General features: G+C 40.5%; 1 protein-coding gene across 1 annotated transcript in view; it reads right to left on the reverse strand.

Annotated features, from left to right (window-relative positions):
• CACHD1 (cache domain containing 1) overlaps window positions 1-25,780 on the reverse strand; it is a 232,163-nt gene that overhangs the window by 17,774 nt on the left and 188,609 nt on the right. Inside the window, exons 10-19 of the mRNA XM_027537021.1 lie at window positions 24,648-24,797; window positions 23,896-24,019; window positions 22,978-23,095; window positions 17,765-17,933; window positions 11,664-11,806; window positions 10,767-10,948; window positions 9,764-9,874; window positions 1,970-2,092; window positions 731-830; window positions 527-643 (exon numbers count right to left, since the gene is read on the reverse strand). Coding sequence (XP_027392822.1) covers window positions 527-643; window positions 731-830; window positions 1,970-2,092; window positions 9,764-9,874; window positions 10,767-10,948; window positions 11,664-11,806; window positions 17,765-17,933; window positions 22,978-23,095; window positions 23,896-24,019; window positions 24,648-24,797 — 1,337 coding nt within the window. The remainder of the gene's footprint in view (window positions 1-526; window positions 644-730; window positions 831-1,969; window positions 2,093-9,763; window positions 9,875-10,766; window positions 10,949-11,663; window positions 11,807-17,764; window positions 17,934-22,977; window positions 23,096-23,895; window positions 24,020-24,647; window positions 24,798-25,780) is intronic.

Raw genomic sequence — 25,780 nt, forward strand, 5'->3', positions numbered from 1 at the left:
TTAATAAGTATATCCTTAAGGACTCTAACCATATCCAGGTAAGTCTGTAGCATCTCAAATCATAAGAGAGTATTCTAAGCTAAAAACAATTATTTTTGGATGATCTACATGAGTGTGGTGCCATGTGGCCCTCTCTTCCTGTCTTCGGGAGATTACTCAGTCTCCCTAAATTCCTAAAGCCAAATTAGGTTAGTTTCTAGTCATCCACCCTGTTTCATCCCACATGTATTTATACAAGAGTGTGGGAAGAGACTTCGGCAGACATTTCAAAGGGCTTAGATTGGATGAGTCTTTAAACAAACAAAACCAAGGCAAAATACCTAGTGTGAGACTTTAAAACATTCATTTATCCACTCTGGGCTTTAAATCCCATAACCATCAAGCTGGGGAACTGGACTGTCACGGCCTATCACTCTAGTTCCCAGGCAATGAAAACAGCTGGGTGTAACCAACATTCAGACATAAACCATGACTCCATTGCAACTCTATAGCCAGATGGGAGAGGAGAACGTGGAGGAGTCCTTACCACAAGGCTCGTGTTGAATTTATAAAACCTCTGGACTGTTCGGTCACTGAAGCTGTTGCATAGGTTCTTCTTGACAAAGTTGGGGTGGTTCAGGATGTCATTTGCTACCAGGGGCTCCTACCAAGGCCAAGCAGAAGACAGATGCCATGTCATTAGTGAGTCGCAGGCCACTTGAGAACTGGGCTCCAGCTTCGCGACCAATACCTTGTGGGTGATGTGCTGCTGCTCCACGGGTGCATGTCCTTTGGGGTCGATGAGGGTTGGATGTGCCACCAGATATCCCCTGTCCTCCATGATGAAGCACCTATATCAAGACAAGGACATCCCTCATTCATAGAAGCCGTTGCTCTGTGCTTTTGGTGATCATTTATCTTGCTAGTTCTAACACAAACTGCATTTATCTCAGGTCCTCAATAAAGGTGCATGGACAAAATGAAGGAAGGCTGGCAGTCAGGTGACAGATGCATTATTCTCGAGGCGCTGGATCACCTGGCATAAGGTTTAAGGTCAGAGAGTTATACCTGACTCCGAGTTCACCTATATACTTCATAAGAATGTGACCACCCAGACTATGTAAGATGGGCTCAATGATCTTCTGCAAGAACATGTAAAGCGAGACTCCTTTTTTCCTGGGGAGGGAGACTGTGAAAGAAGCACTTGAGTATTTACAGGCACAAAAGTAAACCATACAATTTCTTCTTTCAATGATAAACATATATAAAATACAACACGCAGAGGACATACAAAAATATATTTGATGGAAACGCTAAATAAGTGAAGCTAGAACTGATTTCATCAAGACTATAGTCTGCTTTTACTCTCCATTCATCATAACAATTTGCTGTGAATCCTGCATTTCCCCACTAAGGGCCAATGTGAAATTTAGCAGGGACATGAAGCACGGGCCATGAGTTGGAAATAAGAAAGCTATTTTAAAAAGCGGCCTGTATTAAATCAAGGGAATGCCCTTGCTTTGATCAGACATGCTCTTTTGAAATTCAGGCAGCAAAGACTTTCGGTTCCATGAGCCTCTTTCTGGGGAAATGTACAAAGTAACGAAATGTACAAAGTCTAAGTGTCTGAAAATCTCACAAAGGCTTTGGTTTAATAACTAAGTTCACATCAAAAGTACTACCCAAGAGTACCCTCTGGTCTTTCTAGCACCCAAGATATGGGAAACCTGTAATTACTGACTATTAGAGAAATAAGAGGTTTTGGAGAATTTTGTGCCACAGTTACTCCCCTTGTTAGAAGTTAAATCTGTTTGTTTAAGTCATAAGCAACGTGCATTTTAGAAATTAAAAGAACAAAAACCTCCTTAATAGGACACCTAGGCATTGGACTCAGTTTCTAGTGCTATGACAAGGTGTCTGGCATTCCACTAGACATCCTTGTCTTTGTGTTATGCAGCTAGTTAGGATACACAGTCTCTGAAGGGCTTACCTTATTTTATTGCCACCATCTTGGTTACAAACTGGTAACAAGTCCATCAGAACCTTGTAGAAGTATCTAAGCGTGAAATCAATGCCCATCACAGCCACAGTATGTCCGGAAGACAGCTGTGTACTTCAGGTAAAAGAGATCAATAAGAATAAGAGGCGTGTCTTATTTAAAGGCAAAAATTATATTCAATCATAGGACATTGTATGGTTTCAGAAACACATGCCCACTGTTCTCCACAATTTCTACCTTTGGAGAAACAATTAACTAAATGACTAACTTAGCTTAACATGGAGATTTGATACGAGAAAAATTTAAGATTAAAGGTAAGAATTCCTGAATAAGACTAGCCCAAAACACAGGTCAGTTGTAGAATATGGCTAGTCATAATTATTGGAAGAAAAGCTATGACCAACCTAGACAGCATATTAAAAAGAAAAGATATTACTTTGCAGGCAAAGGTCATCTAGTCAAAGTTATGGTTTTTCCAGTAGTCATGTATGGATGTGAAAGTTGGACTATAAAGAAAGCTGAGAGCTGAAGAATTGATGCTTTTGAGCTGTGGTGTTGAAGAAGCCTCTTGAGAGTCCCTTGGACTGCAAGGAGATCCAACCAGTCAATCCTAAAGGAAATCAGTCCCGAATATTCATTGGAAGGACTTCTGTTGAAGCTGAAAGTCCAATACTTTGGCCACCTGATAAGAGGAACTGATTCATTGGAACAGACACTGATGCTGGGAGATGGAAGGCAGGAGGAGAAGGGGATGACAGAGGAAGAGATGATTGGATGGCATCACTGATTCAATGGATATGAGTTTGAGCAAGTTCTGGGAGCTGGTGATGGGACAGGGAAGTCTGGTGTGCTGCATTCCATGGGGTCGCAAAGAGTCGGACACGACTGAGTGACTGAACTGAACTATAGATGTTCAGACAATGGTGGGATTATTCTTTGTCAAGAATAAGGGGGTGGGGGAGATAGGTATCTGGTGGGAGGTTTAATACGTGGCTCTCAGGGTTCCTTCCAACAAGAAACCTTTTTTTCCTTCAATTTTAAAAAAATTGAGATATAATTGATTTATAATATATTAATTTCAACTGTTTAGCAAAGTGATTGTTATACATATACATTTAAAAATATTCTGTTCCATTTTATGGCTTATCAGAGGATATGAAATATAGTTCTCTGTACTATAGTAGGACATTGTTATTTATTCATTCTATATATAAAAGCTTGCATCTGCTAACCCCAACCTCCCACTCCCTTCCCTCCCCAAATGCCTCCCCCTTGGCAACCAACAGTCTTCAAAAGGAACCTTTAGACAAAAAGCTTGAGTGACGTCATTATTTCCTTCATTTCATAGATAATGAAAAAAATCTATAGTTAATAACTAAATCTATAGTTAATCTATACACCTCATTTAATAGAGATCTCAATGGTTAACTAGTTTAGGTCATACAAAATTTAGTAAAACCAATGTTTTGCTTTCTTCCTATAACACTATAGGGTTGGCTCTACTCAAAACCAGCTCATATTCTAGAACAAGACTCTCCTGGTTCATAGGCCAGTACTGTCTCCACTCAAAAATGTTTCTCACAAAAGTAGGAGCAAACATAGAAGAAGTTGGGGAGGACAACTTATGCTTGCTAGCCTTTTAGCTCTCAAACCCTGGTCTTGTTGGTTTCCATCTATTTGGCTACTGGGATGCTACTTAACCTTTCTAAGGCTCAGCTTTCATGTCTGAAAACGGGGTTAATGATAGTATCTACGTCAAAGTGCTGTTACTGGGATTAAATGGGAGACTGTGTTTATAGCGCTTAGCAAGCTGCTTAATATACTGAAAATACCTAATAAGGAAAAGTTACTTTAAAGAAAACCAAACATGGCTTTAAGCTCAGGCCTACACGGAGAGTAAACATTTTATTCTTTCCGAGAAATTGCTAAATATATCAGAAGCATAAGCATCTCATTGGAACTGAGGTTCTTCTTAGTTTATGTTCATGGGTAGTCGAAGGATCTTGGGTTAACTTAACCAGTGAACTCCAATATTCCTATACCGGTTAAAAATTTGAAGTTTATTCCACATGCGATGTTTTAAGTGCCCATCATTACCGTTATTTGCCTGCCTAATTTCTTCGTTAAGAAAAATACCAAAAGAAAAATGATGCTGAAGCTCAGAAGAAACTTCCCTAAGTAAAATCCTCTTCTGGAAAATCAAAACTTCATAGTGAAATTAGCTTTGCCATAGAGACAACTGGTTACTGTCAACATTAATCCCAATTTATTAACCCAACCCTCACCACTGACCCCTCACTCCTGTTGAAACAAACAAAACAAAACTAGAAAAAGGCACCAAGATCTGCAATGAAATTTCCATCAGGAACTTCCCTGATGGTCCAATGGCTGGGACTCTGTGCTTCCAATGAAGGGGGCCCGGGTTTGATCCCTGCTCAGGGGAACTAGAATCCATATGTCACAGCTACGAGTTCATGTGCTGCAACAAAGAGCTAGTGCAGACAAATAAATAAATATTAAAAAAAAAGAGATTTCTGAGGTTTTCCTGGTGGCTCAGTGGTAAAGAATCTGCTTGACAGTGCAGGAGATACAGGTTGGATCCCTGGTCTGGGAAGATCGCCATGCCACAGAATAATGAAACCTGTGCTCTAGAGCCTGAGAGCCGGAACCACTGAAGCCTGTGCACCCTAGAGCCCATGGTCTGGAACAAGAGGAGCCACAGCAATGAGAAGCTTGTACACTGCAATAAATAGTCGTTTCTGCTCACCACAACTAGAAAAAAAACCCTGCAAAGCAACGAAGACCCGTCACAGCTATAAATAAACTTCTATCAGAACTTTCCTATCAGAGCTATTTTGGGCATGGGATGGGAGAAGACCATGTTGTGGGATTGTCTTTGAGAGGCTACTGCCTCAGAAAGAGCCCCTATTATTACTTAAGTAACTTAAATTCTACCGTGGGAACAGTTCAAAATTCAATTACAGTTACAAAATCCTTACAGGATTTGTACACTGTAGAAAATAATATTTTGCTGAAGTACTAGTCAAAAGGAGTCTAAACCCCTCTGGCTTGTTCAGGAAAGACAGATGAGTCTGCATAATAGTCATCATTATGATGACAGTAATGGCTTCCATTTACTGAATGTTCACAATTGATAGGCATTCTGGTAGGCATCTGAATACATCACTTCAGTGATTTCTCACAGAAAGCTTGTGAGGCAGGACTTCCAGAAAACCAAAGCTTGGGGAGATTCAGTGTTTGGTTGAGGTCACATAGTGAATAACTAGTGGAAGCCTGAATTCAAACTCAGTGCCTTTAACTTCAAAGCGTATGTGCCGTATGCTAAACTGTTTCAGTCACGTCCAAGTCCTTGAGACCCTATGGTCTGTAGCCCACCAGGCTTCTCTGTCCATGGGGATTCTCCAGGCAAGAATATTGGAGTGGGTGGCCATGCCCTCCTCTAGAGGATCTTCCTGACCCAGGGACTGAACTGGCATCTCATATGTCTCCTGCAGGTGGATTCTTTACCACTAGTGCCACCCGGAAAGGCTGTATATTCCTAACCAATAGATTTTCTGCCTCCTTAGATCTGCATGGCATTCAAAAGTTTCCAAGCAATTTTAAACCATTTATTTAATTTCCTTTGAAGACATCGGAAAGGAATTATAATTCCTATTTTATAAATGAAAAATTAGGTTTAGAATGGTTATCGATCACTTTTTACTTACGGCTTAGAAACCAGTACAAAATCTGGTTCTTTCTATAGTAATAGCTACCTTAGTTAAAAAATACAATTCAGGTTTTTGGGGACAAGTTGATTTTGTTTCTAAAATTCCCTTGCATGACTGCCATCTGCTCCCACATATGATAAACACACTGAAGTAAAACCATATACGTTGCCCATGGAAGTCTAGCATTCATATTTTCACCTGCATTTGAAAAATGTCCATGGTTACCATAGCAACTCGTAAAGACTACCACAGGAAAATGAAACCAAGCCTACATTTCTCAGCACAACATTGCATGCTTTGCAGCGCTCCGGTGAGATTTTCACTGCCAAAGGCTTGTCTGACCAGTTCCTTAATCACTGACTGCACTTCGTCATCTCTATCACACTACCTTCCTCCAAACAGTGAACACCTAGATTCTCAGGCCACTAACAATGCTGATGAAAGAATCAGAGGACAGTTGCTATAGCTGTGTAATTGATAAGTGAGCACTGAAAAACCTGTCCTCAAGAGCGCAACCCAACTGCATTTGAAAACCAAGGGAGAATTAGAATGCTTCACGACAAGTTGAACATTAGCTTAAGTTCTCTCTTCTGACCCATTAAAATGCCAGAAACTTAAAAGCATGAACAGCGTAATAATAAAAGTAACTACCATTTATTGAGGATTTGACACTGGCAAGCATTTTACATACATTATCTATAATTTTCACTTCTTCAGTTCAATCCAGGCATTGCTACCTCTGTTTCACACACGAGGCTCAGAGAATCATGGAATATAATACTAATAAAAACATTTAACATTTATTGAGCCCTTAACTTATATGCAGAGTACATCATGAGAAACGCTGGGCTGGAAGAAGCACAAGCTGGAATCAAGATTGCCGGGAGAAACAGCAATAACCTCAGATATGCAGATGACACCACCCTATGGCAGAAAGTGAAGAGGAACTAAAAAGCCTCTTGATGAAAGTGAAAGAGGAGAGTGAAAAAGTTGGCTTAAAGCTCAACATTCAGAAAACGAAGATCATGGCATCCGGTCCCATCACTTCATGGGAAATAGATGGGGAAACAGTGGAAACAGTGTCAGACTTTCCCTTGGACTACAAGGAGGTCCAACCAGTGCTGTGATTCATGGGGTAGCAAAGAGTCGGACACTGAACTGAGCCCTTACCATGCGCCATGCAGTGTTCTTGGAGACTCATGTATATTACTTAAAATAATCTTTAAATCATCACTTGAGGTAGGTCCTAATATCCTTCTTTCATAAGTGAGGAAACCAAGGCAAAAAAGGAACTTGTTAATGGTCATACAGACAGTAAATGGCAAATCTGCTTTTACAGAGTAGAATCCATCTTCGGGAGAGGGCAGGTTCTCAAGTTGGCATGTGAGATCAAAGTCACTGGTACTCATTTGGAAGAAGTCCCTTTGCAGAGCCCACCTATGAACATACCCATTAAAGCTGCAGTTGCCTTGGTTGAAAACCAGAAGCAGTAGTTGACTTGCATTCTAAGTTATACAGTGAACAAAACAGAAGGTTTTAAATAATAAAAACATGCTCACCTAAGGAAAATGTTCAAACAATCAAGTCCATGGGACTGCATATTGACCAAGACGTGAGCAGATACTTATTCCTGGAATACACTCTCATTGAGAGAGTGATGGACAGGTTTTTTAACTCTTGTTAAACTTAAATAGCTAAACTTGTGTAGTCTAAATACACTATCAGTGTTAGTTGCTCAGTTGTGTCTGATTCTTTGGGACCTCATAGACTGTAGCCAACCAGGCTCTCTGTCCATGGAATTCTCCAGGCAAGAATACTGGAGTGGATAGCCATTCCTTTCTCCAGTGGATTTTCCTGACTCAGGGATCAAACCTGGGGTTCCTGCATTGCAGGCAGATTCTTTTACTGTCTGAGTCATAAACAATAACCAAATAAGGGAACTGAACCCAAGATATTTTGCAACTTGAAAGTCCATCCTATTTCCATCATGCTTCATTTGCGATGACATGATAAATATTTATAAATAAATGAGAAATTCTTCCACCCACTCAAATTCTGACAAAAACAAGTATACGAGCATAAAAATCTGCACCTCTCTGTGATCCCCCTGCCTCCCCTACAGCAAAACAATACTGTGTAGGAGGAAAAGTTAATGGTTCTTGATAATGAGTGGCAGGTGGGAGAAGCCAGATCAAGGATTAAGTCAAGGAATAAGTAAGACACACAGGTAGGCATCCTCTCCCTGCTCCAAGCATCACCTTTAAGAGCCCGATTCCAGCCCATGTCCTTGTCATCAAAGATCAAGGTGACTGCTGTCCCCTCAAAGAAAACACCTTTGTTTACTTTTTCTCAATTGACTAGAATATATGAGAGAAAAGATAAGTCTCACTATTCAGACAACAGTAGGTATATGTCTTATAGATGGTCTGTTACTAAAAACATTGAAAAGATTTGTTCTAAGAGAATGTTCGCTTGTTCATATGTGATGAAGCTAAATAGATACCATGCCCTGAAAAGAAATCAATATCTGGCTGGCAACAGGGCCCTGCTTACCATGGAGACACAGGTCACGCTATTGAAATTCCACACAGCACTGCTTCCCAATTCTTGTTCCCAATGAACTAGCATTAGAATAATTCTACTGATGTCAATCATTTGATATATAATGAGCACCAGTGAAAAGCATAAAGTTAGCAAGAAAATCTGTCTCCCATAAATTTTAAGGCATCATTACAGATACCAGTCAAGATATAGTCTGTATTGGTTGCTAAGGAAAAAAACAGTGATTTGTACAATGAAGGGATTAAAACAATGTGTTTGACTTTCCTCCTTATCTAACATTTCACTGACATTTGTAGCTTAAATACTGAAACCTCAAAAACCTGAAATATAAAGCACCCTAAATATATTTACAGTGATACTGACATTTTATAGCATTCTTGGAAAAATCAGTTTTCAAAATGCCATTCATTTCTCAAGAGAGTGCAATGACAAAGTAAGAACAGCAACAGAACCATCATAACAACAACAAATTCCTATATAATTCTACCGCTGCTGCTGCTAAGTCACTTCAGTCGTATCCAACCCTGTGTGACCCCATAGACAGCAGCCCACCAGACTCCTGTCCCTGGGATTCTTCAGGCAAGAACACTGGAGTGGGTTGCCATTTCCTTTTCCAATGCATGAAAGTGAAAAGTGAAAGTGAAGTCGATCAGTCGAGTCCGACTCTTTGCGACCCCATGGACTGTAACCTACCAGGCTCCTCTGTCCATGGGATTTTCCAGGCAAGATTACTGGAGTAGGGTGCCATATATAATTCTAAAGAAACTCAAATACAAGAAGGAAGAATTTTGTCTTGATACATTTTTTCCTTCACTAGCAGTACTCTTTGTTCGGGAAAACACTCTCTGATAATAATAACTGTCAATTTCTTTGATTGGTTTAAGACTGGCATTTTCAGGAACTGCTTTACTGAATCTAACATCTCTGTTTTTCTTCTTCATAAGCACCCTCATGGCTACTAACAGGGTTAAGTGCCTTTTATTGACTCAATCACATGATGGCCTTGTAAGGTAAGCATTATCCCAATTTTACAGACATCAGGAAGTTTAGGAAAACCAAGACAACACAGAGAAGATATTCAAATCCCAGCTTGCCCATATCTAATGTCATACCTTTGCTACTACTCCTTGCTATCTACTAGTCTATTCAGATTTTCAAAATATCCTTAATGTTTTCAAGAAATGAGTAAATATTAGTTGAACTATTACCTGGTGGGGGAAGGAGAGGGTGGATGAATTGAGAGAGCACCGCTGACATATACACAGTACCAGATGGAAAATAGACAGCTAGCGGGAAGCTACTGTGTAACACAGGGAGCTCGGCTCAGTGCTCTGTTATGACTCGGAGATGTGAGACGGGAGGGAGGCTCGAGAGGGAGGGGGAAATGTATGTATATAGCTGATTCACGTTGCTGTCCAGCAGGAACCAATACAACATTGGGAAAGGAATTATCCTCCAATTAAAAAGAAAATTAAAAATAAAGAAATATTACCTGGATGAATGAATTGTATGACTGATAGTCACGACATAGCCAGCTCCTCCAACGTCTAAGTAAGGGCCAGTTAAGGAAATCAAACCTGGATTAGCTACTGCATGGAGATACCTGATGGAGACCAAAGAAAGTCCTTACTTTAGTGTACGAACAAGTTTGCACATTTCAAAGAAAAGTGAGCTTGCAACCTAAAAAAATATTGTAAACTGTGCTTATGTTACATTTAAGTTCAAAAGGATTCCCACCCTTTATATCTGACTACAGTATCAACAACAAGGGGTCAATAAAAATATGGAATTCTCTTTTGAAAAGATACTGAACTGAGTATATATGTGAGATTTTAATAAGCTTTTAAAAATATAGATGTTTTTGAGGCAAAACCAAAGATGAATAAATCAGGTAGGGGCAAACACAACTGGGCACATACAAATGAGCCCTGGATTGGGAAGGGCGGGAGAACAGGCAGTAAAAAAGATGAGCCAACTCCCGAGTAACCCAGCTGCTAAGCAGCTCAAGAAGAGAAACCCTGTTTTTATGCCCAGGTTGCCCCTTGCTATACTACCTGACCAGCTTTTGCATTTGCAAATCAGAGTAAAAATAAATCCTTGAAGTAAAAAAGTATTTTTCAGTTTTTATGTCATTTTTCGTAGGTCATATATGAGCTGTAATTTGACACCATGATCATATGCAATGACAGTAAGTATATTCATTGTGGACACACTGCATATAAGGTGGGAATCAAACCACTAGGAACTGAAAAGGCCAAGTATAAAGCATTTCAGTCTCAACAGCTCAGTAAAGAGATAAAAGCATTGTAGACAGAGGAAGCCCACAAAGCTGCTGTTCACACTATGTTTAAAAAACAATACAAAAACATATTTCCACTGCCATGAAAAGTATCTTCTTTAAATATGACTGCCAGAAGTTGCTTTACTGTGTGTACTTATCATGTCTCTCCAGGACTGGGGGAGAACCTTTGATAATGGAAGCCCCTAAAACTCACCATTGTCTCCTAGTGGGATCAAATGCTTTGTCCATGAGGGAGCCAGGATAAATTCTGAGGACGCCATTGGGTGTTGCTATGTAACGGCGGACAATGTAAGTGTTCAGGCTACTCATTTCCATTTGTGTCATCCATTCATCTGTGACGTGGCTGGTAGCCATTACTTCATTTCTGACAGAGAACTAGGAAACAAAGGAAGACATAGCGGGGATCCTTTAAGACTCACATGAAAAGAGAATGGCCTGCTGGCAGAGCTTCCCAAAGCTCTCTTGCAGAGAAGCCAAGCCCAATTACTTCTTAAAAATCTTTCCACAGCAGATGGATACAGCCAAACTTGGTGAAAACAAAAGCTTCCTGAAATATAGCCAGTGGACGTGTGACTTACTCAGTTGTTCATCCTACTTAGGCTTTCTTGCATTTATGAGGAAAGAACATATAGTGCAGCATTAAATAATTAAATACACACACAGGCGCGCGTAAACACACACACACACACACACACACACACACACACATACACATCCCCTAAACCTCTGCTCCTTAAACTTCATCATATTTATCTCAACCGACAGTAGGGGCACTTTACTTCATCCCCCTGGGAAAAATGGGGCTGGGAAAGTTTCTCTGGTCTCTAACTCCTACCCCGCCTACCTAGAAAGCCTCTACTGCATCTAAAGCCTGAAAGATATTCTGCATCTGGCCCACAGGGCTTCTTAATCCATCAGAAGGGTCCTCGCCGGCCAGCCTCCCCTGGGCCTCACACTCTGTCTTTCTGGCTCTCCAGCTGAGAGGCACAGATCCAGAGGCTGGCTTCCCACTTCAAAGGTTCACTGCAGCAACCCCTTCCGGGCTTGTGGAGGGGAATAGCAGAAATGCGGGCCCCAGGACAGCACTCACTTTGAGCCCCGGGTTGGCAATGAGGCGGGTGTTGTCGCTGAGATAGGCTGTGTAGTGCTCCACCATGCGCTTTGTCTCTGGCTGGCTGAGGTGCTCGTAGGGGGAGGAAAAGCTGCCAGCAGACAGCATAACGGTTGGACTTTCTGAAAGAGAAGCAAACAAAGCAGGCCTGAGAACATGGGGCCTGCACCTCAGGCTCAAACAAAAGCCTGGCTAAGGCTCTGCCCATCTGTCAGCTGTAGGGGCTTAGAGTCACTCCTAAGGAAAGCAAAGAACTCCACGCTAGAAGGAGCTGTGAAGGACAAAAGTCAGATTCTCTCCCTGCAGGGAGCTTACAGTCCTGGATTCTAAAGGAGATCAGTCCTGGGTGTTTACTGGAAGATCTGATGCTAAAGCTGAAACTCCAGTACTTTGGCCACCTCATGAGAAGAGTTGACTCACTGGAAAAGACTCTGATGCTGGGAGGGATTGGGGGCCAGAGGAGAAGGGGATGACAGAGGATGAGATGGTTGGATGGCATCACTGACTCGATGGACATGAGTTTGGGTGAACTCCGGGAGTTGGTGATGGACAGGGAGGCCTGGTGTGCTGCGATTCATGGGGTCGCAAAAAGTCGGACACGACTGAGCGACTAAACTGAACTGAAACCTGAAGAGACACAAGAGTTGAGAATGTAACTGTTCAACATACTGACTCTCTGCAACCCCATGGACTACACAGTCCATGGAATTCTCCAGGCCAGAATACTGGAGTGGGGATCTTACCAGCCCAGGGATTGAACCCAGGTCTCCCACATTGCAGGTGAATTCTTCAGCAGCTGAGCTACGAGGTAAGCCCCAACATACCTTAGATCCACATAGAACATCTTACACTTATTGGGACCAAGGAGGTAGCACATGACATAAAGTCAGACTGGGTTGGACCTGGGCTCCACCATTTCCTGGTTGTGTGATGTGTGGCATGCTCAGTCACTCAGTCCAACTCTTTGCAATCCCATGGACTATATAGCCTACCAGGCTCCTCTGTCCATGGAATTTTCCAGGCAAGAATACTGGAGTGGGTTGCCATTTCCTACTCCAAGGGATCTTTCTGATGCAGGGATTGAACCCATGTCTCTTGCATCTCCTGCAATGGAAGGTGGATTCTTTACCACTGTACTTCCTGGGAAGCCTGTGTGACTGTTTGACAAGTTAGAATACATGTGATGTTTTTATCATCTGCAATGTGGGGGAAATAGCAGTGCCGATCCTACAGAGTTAAGGTGAAAATCATATGTTAATATACACAAAGAAAATGATTTAATAAATGTAAAGCATTTAGAACAGTCCTTGCACAAGTCATGTGTCTCTGTAAGTTTTGACTCTTATTGTTCATATTAGTATGATTATCAAGGAATAAGAAAAAATGGAATAAAAGTGGAGTCAATACAAGACTCAACTAAAAAAATTATTCTCACGTAGCATATTCTCTAAACATAGCATAAACAAAGTCTATGAAAATGAAGTAGTTAATTGTTGGTCTTACTTAAGAGGAAAAACCCAGTATTATTAGGACAGAAATCCTTGCAATGAATTACATTATGAAATAAAAACACTACATCTTTGTTTTTGAAATTTTACTCAACTGTATATTTTTAAAAGTATTAGAAAGCACTATCACATGTCTTATCTCGTTTAAATATGTGGGTGCTTTTCTATTCCTTTGTCAGTTCTCACTCACAGTGTCTCATTTCCTTGTGGCCTGGTTTTCTGTCACTGGATGCTGGGCTTACAAACAATTTTTGTAGCAAATGCTAAGGTTCAACAGGATGGGAATATCTTCCTCCACAAAGGATTGCTGTGCCAATCCCAAGATGAGGCAGGATGGGGAGGTGGAAACTCTTCCAATGAGACAGGATAATGACCCAAGTGCTACACTGGGAGACTACGGTATCCAACTAGTCTATGATGAGCTAACACTCGAGATTCCTTAGACAACTCAGAAGACAGGAATCTCACGTCAAGGGCTGACTTAGTTCCAATTCATTCTTACCCTGAATATATAGTCCTCTGTGACTTCTACTAAAAGCAGGTATGTGTGTGGGGGAAGGTGGAGGGCAGAAGGGAGCAGTTTCACTTGTAAGTCTCCACATTTTGAGGACCTTGGATTTGATTTTTGTCGCTCTCCCTAGCCCAAAGAAGCTACCTAAAGCACAATTTCACAGTTGTTTCTTCTGGATTGATTATTATTATTATTGCATTTTGGCTACACCACACGGATTTAAGATCTTAGTTCCTTGACCAGGGATTGAACAGGAGCCCCTTGCATTGGAAGCACAGAGTTTTAATCACTGGACCTCCAGGGAAGTCCCTCTTCTGGGTTGATAAATATGAGTACAGTAAAACCAGTTTTAGATGACAGCTTTCTTCTCTGGGTTCTTATAAGCTCCTGGACTTTGGTCCATTACCAATTAGGTTAGTTCTCTGACAATTTTCAAAAAATTTAAAAAAGGTTCCATCCAGGATTTTTGGTTGAACTGAGCAGGATGGGTCAGAACTGCAGTCTTCCTTTACCAGAACACAATGCTTCCAGTATTGCTGCGTCTCCTTTAACTCTCATATCATCATGGTATAGCTTGGGAGTAATTATTGTATCCATATCAAGGAAAAGAAAGCCAGTGGCTAAAAAAAGGTTCGGTTGCCTAGCAATGAGTTCATGTGTATATGCTCGGGGGCCTTCTGTGCAGGGTGTGCCAGAGAGACTGTCCCGAAACTCAAAGAATCTAGGACCCAATTGCAGAGATAAGAATCAAGGGGAAAAAAAAGGAAAACAACAATATTAGACAACACAATGATATAAAAAACATCTCAGGGATAAGAGTTGGACCAGAAGGGGAGGAGAGACAACTCGGGGAGGGGATCTTCCTTGTAGCGATGTGGATAGAAGGAGAGGAAAAACCAAGATACAGGGCCCAGAGTCTTACATCTAGGAGCTAGACACATAGCTCTTACATATATACCTGTGTACGCAACTGCACAGGATGATGTAATCTTTCAAAATTCCTCTGTCCCTCTTTGTATACCAAGAAAGACAACACCCCATCCTTCAGATCTCTAGAAGGGAGCTCCAACCTAAATTAATACCTTGCCTCAAAATCCCCATCATCAATGAAATTAGGTAAAAATCACTTATTTGCCATTGTTTCCCTTATTTTCCACTTCTTTTAAAAAATATTTGAATTATCCTGCTTCACTTTCATTACCAACTGTTTCATTGGAGAAGGCAATGGCAACCCACTCCAGTGCTCTTGCCTGGAGACTCCCAGGGACAGAGGAGCCTAGTAGGCTGCAGTCCACGGTGGCGCTAAGAGTCGGACACGACTGAGCGACTTCACTTTCATGCATTGGAGAAGGAAATGGCAACTCACTCCAGTGTTCTTGCCTGGAGAATCCCAGGGATGGGGGAGCCTCGTGGGCTGCCGTCTATGGGGTCACACACAGTCAGACAAGACTGAAGTGACTTAGCAGCAGCAGCAGCACTAAACTATCCTCAGTGATGTCTCTACACATTGTCCTGGGGGAGTTCTATGGCCAAAATGAAGTTGGGGTGTACAGTGGAAAGAGTACCCAGTGGAAGTCGGACACTGGCATAAGGTTTGTCCGTGTGCCCCCAGAGCAGCTCACTAGTCCTAAGTAATGTATGGGCATTGATAAAGCTCTACATTTTCTGGGAGTGAAAATGTCCAACTGAGCAGGACCGTCCAACTGAAATACAATGTAATCCCCCATTGTGACATAAACATTTCTAGTAGCCACACAAAGAAAAGGAGGACCAAACAGGTTAATTTTACTAGTGTATTTTATAGACTCCAATATATCCAAACATTATCACTTTAACATGTAATCAATACAAAAAATTAAGTATGTATTTTGTACTTACAATAAATCTCAACTTGGTTCAGCCACATTTTAAGTGCTCAATAGTCACCTGTGGCTACTAGCTACCATATTGGATGGTATAGCTATGAGGGATTATCTGAAGGAAATAAAAAATCTAGGCTTGGGCTTTTTTTTTCCATTAAGAAAAACTGCTGCACTTTGCTGTCCCAAATTTAAAAAGACTGGCCTTGTAAATCAACTATATTTCAATAAAATTTTTTTTTAAAGGTTAAATAAATAATAAATACAAAGTTTCTTTTTATTACCTCATTTTCCCCAGCAGCAGTGTTTCCCATAGTGACTAAGGGAATTACGCAGATCTGAGCTTTTCTTTAAGTAGTTCTTAAAAATATAAATTAAAGGACATACTCTTTTGTATGGGGCTTCCCTGGTAGCTCAGATGGTAAAAAATCCACCGGCAATGCAGGAGACCCCGGTTCGATTCCTGGGTTGGGAAGATCCCCTGGAGAAGGGATAGGCTATCCACTCTAGCATTCTTGGGCTTCCCTGGTGGCTCAGTTGGTAAAGAATCTGCCTCCAATGTGGGAAAATCCGGGTTCGACCCATAAGTTGGGAAGATCCCCTGGAGAAGAGAAAGGCTACCCGCTCCAGGATTCTGGCCTGGAGAAGTCCATGGACTGTATAATCCACGGAGTCACAAAGAGTTGGACACGACTGAGTGACTTTCACTCAATCACTCACTCACTCTTTTGTATAGAAACAGAAGGCAACCCTCTTTCCCTCAAACCTAAATTACAACAAACAAGGAAATGTAAATCCAAGTAGACATCTCTGGCCATCTAACTTGTCCACACTGATGAGTGTGTCATAGATAAAACTACTTAGGATGGCCTGCTCTGTTGATCTCATGTCCAGGCAGAAACTCTGTAGGGTGGACTGCAAAAGAGAAACCTGGACACAAGTGTTCTCATTTTGAAACTGGAGAATGGATGGTGACTTCTAAGTATTTTCAAAGGTGAAAAAGAAAATTTTTGTTTGATAATACTGTTGAGTATACTGTGACATATAACATACCCCACAGGCGCCTAGTATGCATCTGGCACATGGCAGCATGCAATAAAAGGGGTATATCAGGCATGGGAGAAGCATGAACCACATCTGAGCCTCGCTTCTTTCTGTGTTACTATGGGAAAGTTATGATCGGGTGGGCCAAAAAGTTCATTCAGCTTTTCCCACAGGATGATATGGAAATACCCAGACGAACTTTTTGGCCAACTCAATATTTGGATAAGCCCCAAAATCCTCATCTGTAATAGGCCAACTCAGACGATGGCTGTAAAATACTGGACACAGACAAATGCAAATTCCCTTTTAGTTTCTTTGAATTAGTTGCCTATTTCCTAAGCGCTTTTGAAGACAGGGATCTGTGATAGGTACAGATATACACTGTAGATATGTAGGTGCGCTACCCTTGGACTCTTGACCATTTTCCCACCTCCTACGCTGTACGCCTGCATCTTCATCATCTGCGTGCCTGCCTCTAGTGGGCCGTATCTACCACTCTGTTTGATGGACATTCTTTGAGCTGCTAAAACCTCTTTGTCCTGCATTAGCAGAAACCTGAAAGTGACTAAGGAATATGAAAGTCCAGCTCCCTTTCCTGAGTCAGGGCAAGCTTTGCAGTGTAATTTACACTCCAAAGCCCCCCTCAGGACCAGGGTGAGGCTGGAACGTCACTTAAAATCAAATTCTGGCTTGCTTTCTCCTTTCTTCCTTCTCCTGTTAACTTCACTTCTGTACTTGTTTCTTCTGAGAGTTCATCCTGAATAAGTCACCAACCCACAAATCCTCATCTCAGTGACTCATGGAGAACCAGAGACAAGGCAAGGCCTCACATTGTTTTTACATTTGTCTCCCCACACGGGCACTGCAGGTATTCAGTGTGCTCAGTCACGTCTAACTCTTTGAGATCCCACGGACTGTAGTCCACCAGGATCCTCTGTCCATGGAATTTTTCCAGGAAAAATACTGGAGTGGGTTGCCATTTCCTCCTCCAGGGGATCTTCCTGACCCAGGGATTGAAACTGCATCTTCTGCATTGGCAGATGGATTCTTTACCACCTAGCCACCTGGGAAGGCATTCGGCATCTTAGTCCAAATCGATGCTCATGGGGAGCTGCTATCAGGAAGACCGCAAAGCAAACTGAAAAGCGCAGGGTTTACCTAGAGTGGCCAGCTGTTTGAAGTGGAGGCAAGCACTAGGCTGGCCCAGGAGGTCCAACCGGTGGTACAGCAACTTGCTGCTGGGGACAGTGTTGAGGTTCTTCAGTTGTTTGACAGGTATTTCTGGTTGTATTACCACAATACAGAGAATGAAGGAAGTATCTTGGACCTGGAAAATTGACAAAGAAAATGTTAATACAGAAATGAAAGTTCCTGGAGAGATAGTAAGTTGGTCAACATTACTTTCTGCTCTCTCTGCTTCTAACCCACACAGAAAAATACGTGATGAGTGAAGGAAAGACAGGAAGATGGGGTAATAGAAAATGGTTCTGGCAAAAAAATCACATTTTCTATTTTTTATTTTTCTTTCTGATCGAGGGAACTTAATGCATGTAACAGAAAATCATGGAGTTGATGAAGGGATTAGAAAATAGTCTCTCTAAAACAGTAACCCTAGTCCTCTTTTGCTTATTTAAGCTAATGGATACAAGCTGGAACACGGCATAAGAATACAACACTTATTTCTGTTTGGGTTGGAAATGCGTTGTAAAATATACAGTTGGTTTTGCAATGAGTGTTCCGAGAATTGAGTATTTTAAATGCCAATTATGAATCTATATAACACAGCCTGTACAGAATCTGGTTTACTCATTCAATTCCCAATGAACACTTTCTTTTCTCTTGGTTAGAGGTGACCAGGATCTCAGACTTATGAAAAGTGCAAACCCTATCACTTCCTAGCAAAGCTGGCTTGACTTGTCCTTTCAGACCAGGAAAGGCAAGTGTGTTGTAATTTGGCCTAATTTAAGCTCCTATGTAGAGACAGGAGTACTTTCAGATTCATTCTGCTCCTAGAAATGGATGCTTGAATAAAATTTGGTGGGAAGAATGTCTACATGAATCAAAAGCCAAGTCAAGCTATGTAGTTCTAGCTCCTTGACTTAAAAATACAAGTCATTTCGATATTTGGCAAAACTAATACAATTATGTAAAGTTTAAAAATAAAATAAAATAAAAATAAAATTAAAAAAAAAAAATTCAAAAAAAAAAAAAAATACAAGTCAAACTTCTCTAAGTTCATTAAGAGCTGAACAGAATATATTTTAAAGGTGGTTTGTACTTAAATGAAAAGAGTGATAACCAGCAAATTCAGAACTAAAAGATGGCCAGAATCAAAGCAACTCAAAAGATAAGTTAACAATCAAGGAGAAATTTTTTAAACAAGGCAAGTTAGAGTTAAGTGTAATATGTGGTTTCTGAGGATAGCTGCAGAAATCTTTTTAAACACAGGGGAATTTGCATCTTCCTGAAATTGCTTTTAAGTACTGCTGCCAAGGATATTCAATTACATTAGCAAATTTAATCCTCTTCCTCAACCCAACAAGTTAGAAAGTGACAGAGTATTCTGAAGTGGTATTTACTATTTGCCCTCTTCCTGTCTCAGCATCTTTTGAGTTTGCTTCCTGTGCTGCAGGAAGTTCTATGCTGCTGCTAAGTCGCTTCAGTCGTGTCCGACTCTGTGCGACCCCATAGACGGCAGCCCACCAGGCTCCTCTGTCCCTGAGATTCTCCAGGCAAGAACACTGGAGTGGGTTGCCATTTCCTTCTCCAGTGCATGAAAGTGAAAAGTAAAAGTGAAGTCGCTCAGTCGTGTCCAACTCTTCGCGACCCCGTGGACTGCAGCCTACCAGGCTCCTCCGTCCATGGGATTTGCCAGGCAAGAGTACTGGAGTGAGTTGCCATTGCCTCCTCTGAAGGAAATTCTATAGGATAATTCTTATTCTCTTATAAGAATTCTATAAGAGAAAAAAAGTCAATTCTGTAAGATAAAAATTCTATCTTTCTCTTCAAGGGTCAATTATATAAGAGAAAAAAAAAAAACTACCCTAAGCATCTAAAGGCAACACTTCATAATTTCTAGCTGGAAAGGAAAACAGATTTCAAAATAGGTCTCCTTGCTATTGTGTTCTTAGCTGAAAAAGTAGTTGCTTGCATTAAGGAATTAGTATAACATATCTAGAAGAGGCCTCCATGAGTGGGGAGTGGTTTTTTTCACTGATTATCCATGGGATTCATGTTTTGAAGTGAACCATGCCTGTACAACACTGGAATGTTGCAATACCTTCTGATATTAGTCAGTATTTCCTTCTGACACAGCATGCAGCCTCCTCAATGCTCAAAGACAGACTTGCGTTGCATAGTGACAAAGTAGTAATCTCTTAATGCTGCTAACATAATCTCTCATGTTACATTTAAATTAATTCAGTGAAATAATCCGTCAATATCTGCTATATCTATGGATGCCAAGAAGTTTAACCAATTATTATCAACATCAACTAAATCTACTTAAATTATATTTAGTAGAGGAATCCATTTCACTCCGGAGGACAAGAGTACTTACTCCCCCCTTTCTGCTGATGTAACTAGAAAGAGCTTACAAATTCTTGTTCTTATTTCTGGGTAATCAGGCAAGCCTTTTAACTTCAATCTCATTATTTATTACCACTTTAAATGTTCACTTAACAGTGACATTCTTGATAACTGATGTTGGAGAAGACTCTTCAGAATCCCTTGGACAGCAAGGAGATCAAACCAGTAAATTCTAAAGGAAATCAACACTGAATTCATTGGAAGGACTGATGCTGAAGCTGAAGCTCTGATACTCTGGCTACCTGATGTGAAGAACTGATTCATTGGAAAAGATCCTGATGCTGGGAAAGATTGAAGACAAGAGGAGAAGGGGATGACAGAGGATGAGATGGTTGGATGGCATCACTGACTCGATGGACATGAATTTGAGCAAGCTCCAGGAGTTGGTGATGGACAGGGAAGCCTGGTGTGCTGCAATCCATGGGATCATAAAGAGTTGGACACAACTGAGCGACTGAACTGAACTGACAATTTCAAAACTCTGAGAAAGTTAACACTTCTACCTGAAGTGATTACATGATTATATTCATTCGGCTAAGAAGAGTCGTCAAAATGTGCCAATACCACGGAAGAAAGACAGTTTTTATAAAGATTATACTTCCCAAAATGTTAATACTAGGTTTATTTACTATACAAAGAAGGTCTTAAAATGCCTCTATTTCCTTCTATCTCTTTTAATGCCTACAAATATTAATACAGATTTTTTTACCAGGATGTACCTGAATTGCTTTCAATTAGGATATAGTGTAAGATAAGCAATCTCCAATTTTAAATATAAAAGTATTTTTCAATTCAGAATTCTGGTGTCTGGCTCACTCTTTCTGATGTGAAAAATTAAGCAATTAGTCCTTATTTAAAAATTGTATGTTTATAAAGGGCAGATGGTATAATCATTCTAAACAGAAAAAAAATTCCTGAAAATGAGCTGTCTCAGAGAGTTTTGAAACAGACATTCACTTTTTTCAGATCTGTATTTATCAGCAAAATATCAGTAGAATTAGGCTGATAAACATAACCTTCTCCAATGGTCTTATTATTTTGTTTCGTTTCATTTCCGTTTTAGAAATTGCTGTTGCCTTATGATTCTATAAAAAGCAAATAAGAAGATCATAAGAGAGTCATGTCTAGAGGCACATTGGCTTCTCCCGATTCCTATCATTCCTGTGTAGACACAGCACGGAGGTGTTGAACTGTGCATCCACTGCTAAGCTGGAAGCTCTGTGAGGGCAGCAAGTATCATTCTTCTTTGTCCTTCTTAGGTGACAGTCAATCTTCAATAGCAGGTCTTAAAGGGATGAATAAACAGATCCATTTAGGATCGACAACACATATTAATAACATCAGAAATGGCCTTCCAAGGGAATCTCGAGTATGACTGTATTTTAAGTTTAATGATTATTACTGAATGATAGAAAAAAAGATCAAAGTCTACTCTTCTTTTGGTCAATTAGAGTACTTAGGGCCCCATAATAGCACTGTTATGCTATGCTTGGGAGGGGGAGTAAAGGACAAAAATATTAAGTAAGATGTGTGGTGTGTGTCAGATTCTGTTTCTCTATGATTCTTTGAGGCTCAGTGTTCTTTTTAAAAAAATATTTATTTCAAATGGGATATACTGTAAGATAAGCAATCTCTAATTTTAAATATAAAAGTATTTTTCAATTCAAAATTCTGGAGTCTGGCTCACTCTTTCTGATGTGAAAAATTAACCCTGCAGCATGCAGGATCTTCCCTGTGGCACGTGGGAACTAAGTTTCCCAACCACGAATCGAATCCGTGTTCCCTGCATTGCAAGGTGGATTCCTAACCACTATACCACAAGGGAAGTCCGCTGAAGCTTAAGGGTCTGAATGAGGCTAGTGAAAGAATGTGGGTAGCACAGGTATGGCTAGCAATCTGCTTGTGACATGGGAGCAGTACACAACCTAATCTAAATCTGTCTTTTCCTTGGCATCAATGGAGGACATTCATGCTTCTGTATCTCCTTTTCAGTGCCCAGTTTCCACAATCTAAGTTGAAAATGATAAAAACAAACTGTTGCTGTTGTTCAGTTGCTCAGTCATGTCTGACTCTTTGCGACCCCATGGACTGTAGCACACCGGGCTTCCCTGCCCTTCACTATCTCCTAGAGTTTGTTCAAACTCATGTCCATTGAGTCAGTGATGCTATCTAGCCATCTCATCCTCTACTGCTCTCGTCTTCTTTTGCTTTCAATCTTTCCCAGCAACAGGGTCTTTTCCAATGGGTTGGCTCTTCGCATCAGGTGTCCAAAGTATTGGAACTTCAGCATCAGTCCTTCCAATGAATATTCAGGGTTGATTTCCTTTAGGATGGACTGGCTTGATCTCCTTGCTCCAACTGGATACAATCTAAATGTGTATTCGTGCGACTCAGAAGAAATTTGGTTGATCTATGTAATGTAGTACAGAGCCATTGAATGTGTTTTCACATATAGAGATACATGCCTGTGTGTGAAGAATAAGTTTCCTGAAATTGATCAAAGTGGTTACTTCTGGGAAATGGGAGGTCAAACTCGGGAGGGGAAAGGGCAGAGTTCACTATCTATTTTTTTTTAAATATGGTTTGATTTATTCATGAGTAATTAATGGTTTTATAAACAAAAAAGGAAAAAAATATAAAATTTCTATGGAATCTCTTCTTTTTTCAATCATTTTAAAACAGATTAGTAACATTACCAGGCTGAAGTTCCCTAGAATTTCTGCATGAGGAAGAATGTTGCATCCTGCACCTCCCTGAAGCAAAGGAGGCTTCCTCGCACTCACCATCTTCCAGGCATAGCTAACATTGTAGGCCTCCTTTCCAGTTTCCCTCAGCTTGTTTATGTGCCAGGACAGAGATGAGTTCACAGGGACTGCGATAATCTGGCTGCCCAGAGGGAGGCTGCATTGGCAAACAGAATGAAATACTTCAGGCAAAAGATAAAATGAAGCACTTAATTAAAGGCAGGGAAGACGCTGTGAGTCACTGACCACCTCCTGATTTTGAAAAGCAATGAAGCTCATCACTTTTGAAAGAGATAATATGAGATTTTTGATTTTGTAAAAGCGTTATGTCAGCTCCGTACTGAAAACATTCCTTCCTCTCTACTCCTGTCCCCTGATTCTAATTCTTTCCAGAGACTAACTTGTCTCAAATCACTCAGTCATTAATTTACAACCAATGAGCACAAAGACCCGTTTCTCTATAGGTTACCATCTGCCAAAATAATGTATCATGGTTGGAAAAAATCCAATCTGTTCCTTATTTCAAGAGAAAATGTTGTATATGATTGTGCTGTCAACTTGGAATGGACAGTGCTTTGCCAAGCTATTTTTTGGCATGCTCTAGAGCTGGTCCTCAACTTAACCTCTTATTTTGCCAACAATTTCCAACTTGGTATAACTGGAGTATCTTTAAAAATGAGATGAGATATATCTGATTTTACAACTAAAGGCAATGTGAACATAAGAATTTGATTTACAAGACATTCCCCCCAAATAACAGTTCTACGAGATCTTACCTACTTTACAAAGTAAACAAAATTTTGGCTACTATTCTTATATCAAAAACCATACTCTTGATAACATTAAAATAATTTATATACTTGCTTTATTTCTTATTCTAAACACTCATATTTGACCTCAGTGGATCCTATTCTCAGAGGGAAAAACAAGATATTATGACCCTCACCTTTTCCTTACCTTAGGATATTTTGCCGAACCAACTCAAATTTGGGGATATTTTCATAATGAATGATGTCAGTGTGAAGGGGGGGTTCTGAGAGTAAATATGGCCTGGTAAGAGATGGATGCATAAGGGTATACCCTGTAATAAGAAAAAAAACACACACACACTATGGGAAACATGTTGTAGGAAGAACTGATTCTAATAAAAGTGCTCATCGTAGATTTGAAATGTGGGGGATTCTGGGAGGGCTGCTCAACACTCAGCTGCTCAGTCTGTAACTCAGCAGTCCAATAAAACCTGAACTTGTTTTATGTTTTCTTGCATAAAACTTTGGAAGTGTAGCAAGATGTCTTAAATTCTTGAACATCTCCCTAATCAAGAATATTTGGGAGGTACTGACCATTTGGTTTTCATTTCATAAAATCTATCACATAAACCTTAATGTCAGTAAGTATTAAGAAAACAATATAGACCAAAGAAAGATCCAAAGGATCACTTCTATGTTTCATTCAATCCTCAAGTCTAATTTCCTGACGGTTATAAGTAACTATCACCTACCCCTCAACACAAGATAGAAACAAATGCACGATCTTCAGATGCATTCTGCCATCGTTATGGTCCTCTACGACAAATAAGTAGTCCTAGTCACACTTTTTCTACAAATACCAGCATTTTCCTACTTTGTTAGTATCAGAATCTCTGCAGATGACTTTTCTTCAGGATGGTAAAGAAACCATTCTTTGCTATGTAAGTTTTAGTAGATTACCTTTGTCATCTATGAGGAAAGTATAGGAAGCCAAGGAGTCTTGGTAATACGTCACGTCTTCAAGGATGTAAGCCAGGTTCACGTCCACACCTACGATTCCCAGAAGGAGGTTTCCAAAATAACAGGGTTTACTTACAGTCATTATCAAACCTGCGGGTTGAAACAAAATAAAAAATCAAAACATGTCAAAGAAGGCATTGAACAAAGGCTGGTGCTGTGCTCCAGGCACTGTGAATGCGGCAAACAGCATCTTAGTTTGCTCTGAAGTTTCCTGTCTGCCACAGTAACCAAGCACTGCCTTTGCTGACAGCATAAAGGAGTTATGAGTGTGAGGGAAATAGACTCTTCAGGAATTCAGACATCTTCATTACCTTAAATGGAGGTAATTTGTACCTTTTCCACTATTTTTTCACCTAAAAGGATACGACACTCCAGATCCATATGAAACATCAGCAACATATTTATCATTCTACTTCCAAAGTGGGGATGATTCAACTGACTTTGCAAGACCACTGGACAAAGAATCTAACATTCTGGGCTCTAGCCCAACTGTGCCCTATCATATCATACATATGATACTGGACATAACTTTGAAACTTGACCTTCATGTCCATTTAAAGGACATAGCAGTAACAACCTTACCAATCTCTGTGCTGTGCTGGGCTCAGTTGTGATTCCATGAACTGTAGCCCACCAAGCTCCTCTATCCATAGAAGCTTCTGGGCAAGAATACTGGACTGGATTGCCATTTCCTTCTCCAGGGGACCTTCCCAACCCAGGGATTGAACCTGTCTCCCATGTCTCCTGCATTGCAGGTGGATTCTTTACTGCTGAGCCACCAAGGAAGCTCACCGTACTCATTTCTAGGGGATGTTAAATGAAAGAGATTATGGATAAAGGAAAGCTTATAAGGTATTCTATTTTATTAATGAATCCTATAAAAAACCAGAAAGATAATGAGAAAAATAAAACATAGAAAGGTACAGAATCTTATGATCTGGCCACTTAGAACTCTGAGCAGCTAAAGGAGACATTAAAGTTCTAAGGGAATGTATTTCTAGTCACTTGGGCCAAGAGCTTGCAAACGTTTACATAAATGGTCAGGTAGTAGATATTTTAGGTTTTGTGAGCTA

Source organism: Bos indicus x Bos taurus, chromosome 3, assembly GCF_003369695.1.
Source record: "Bos indicus x Bos taurus breed Angus x Brahman F1 hybrid chromosome 3, Bos_hybrid_MaternalHap_v2.0, whole genome shotgun sequence".
In the NCBI taxonomy this organism is placed as follows: Eukaryota; Metazoa; Chordata; class Mammalia; order Artiodactyla; family Bovidae; genus Bos; species Bos indicus x Bos taurus.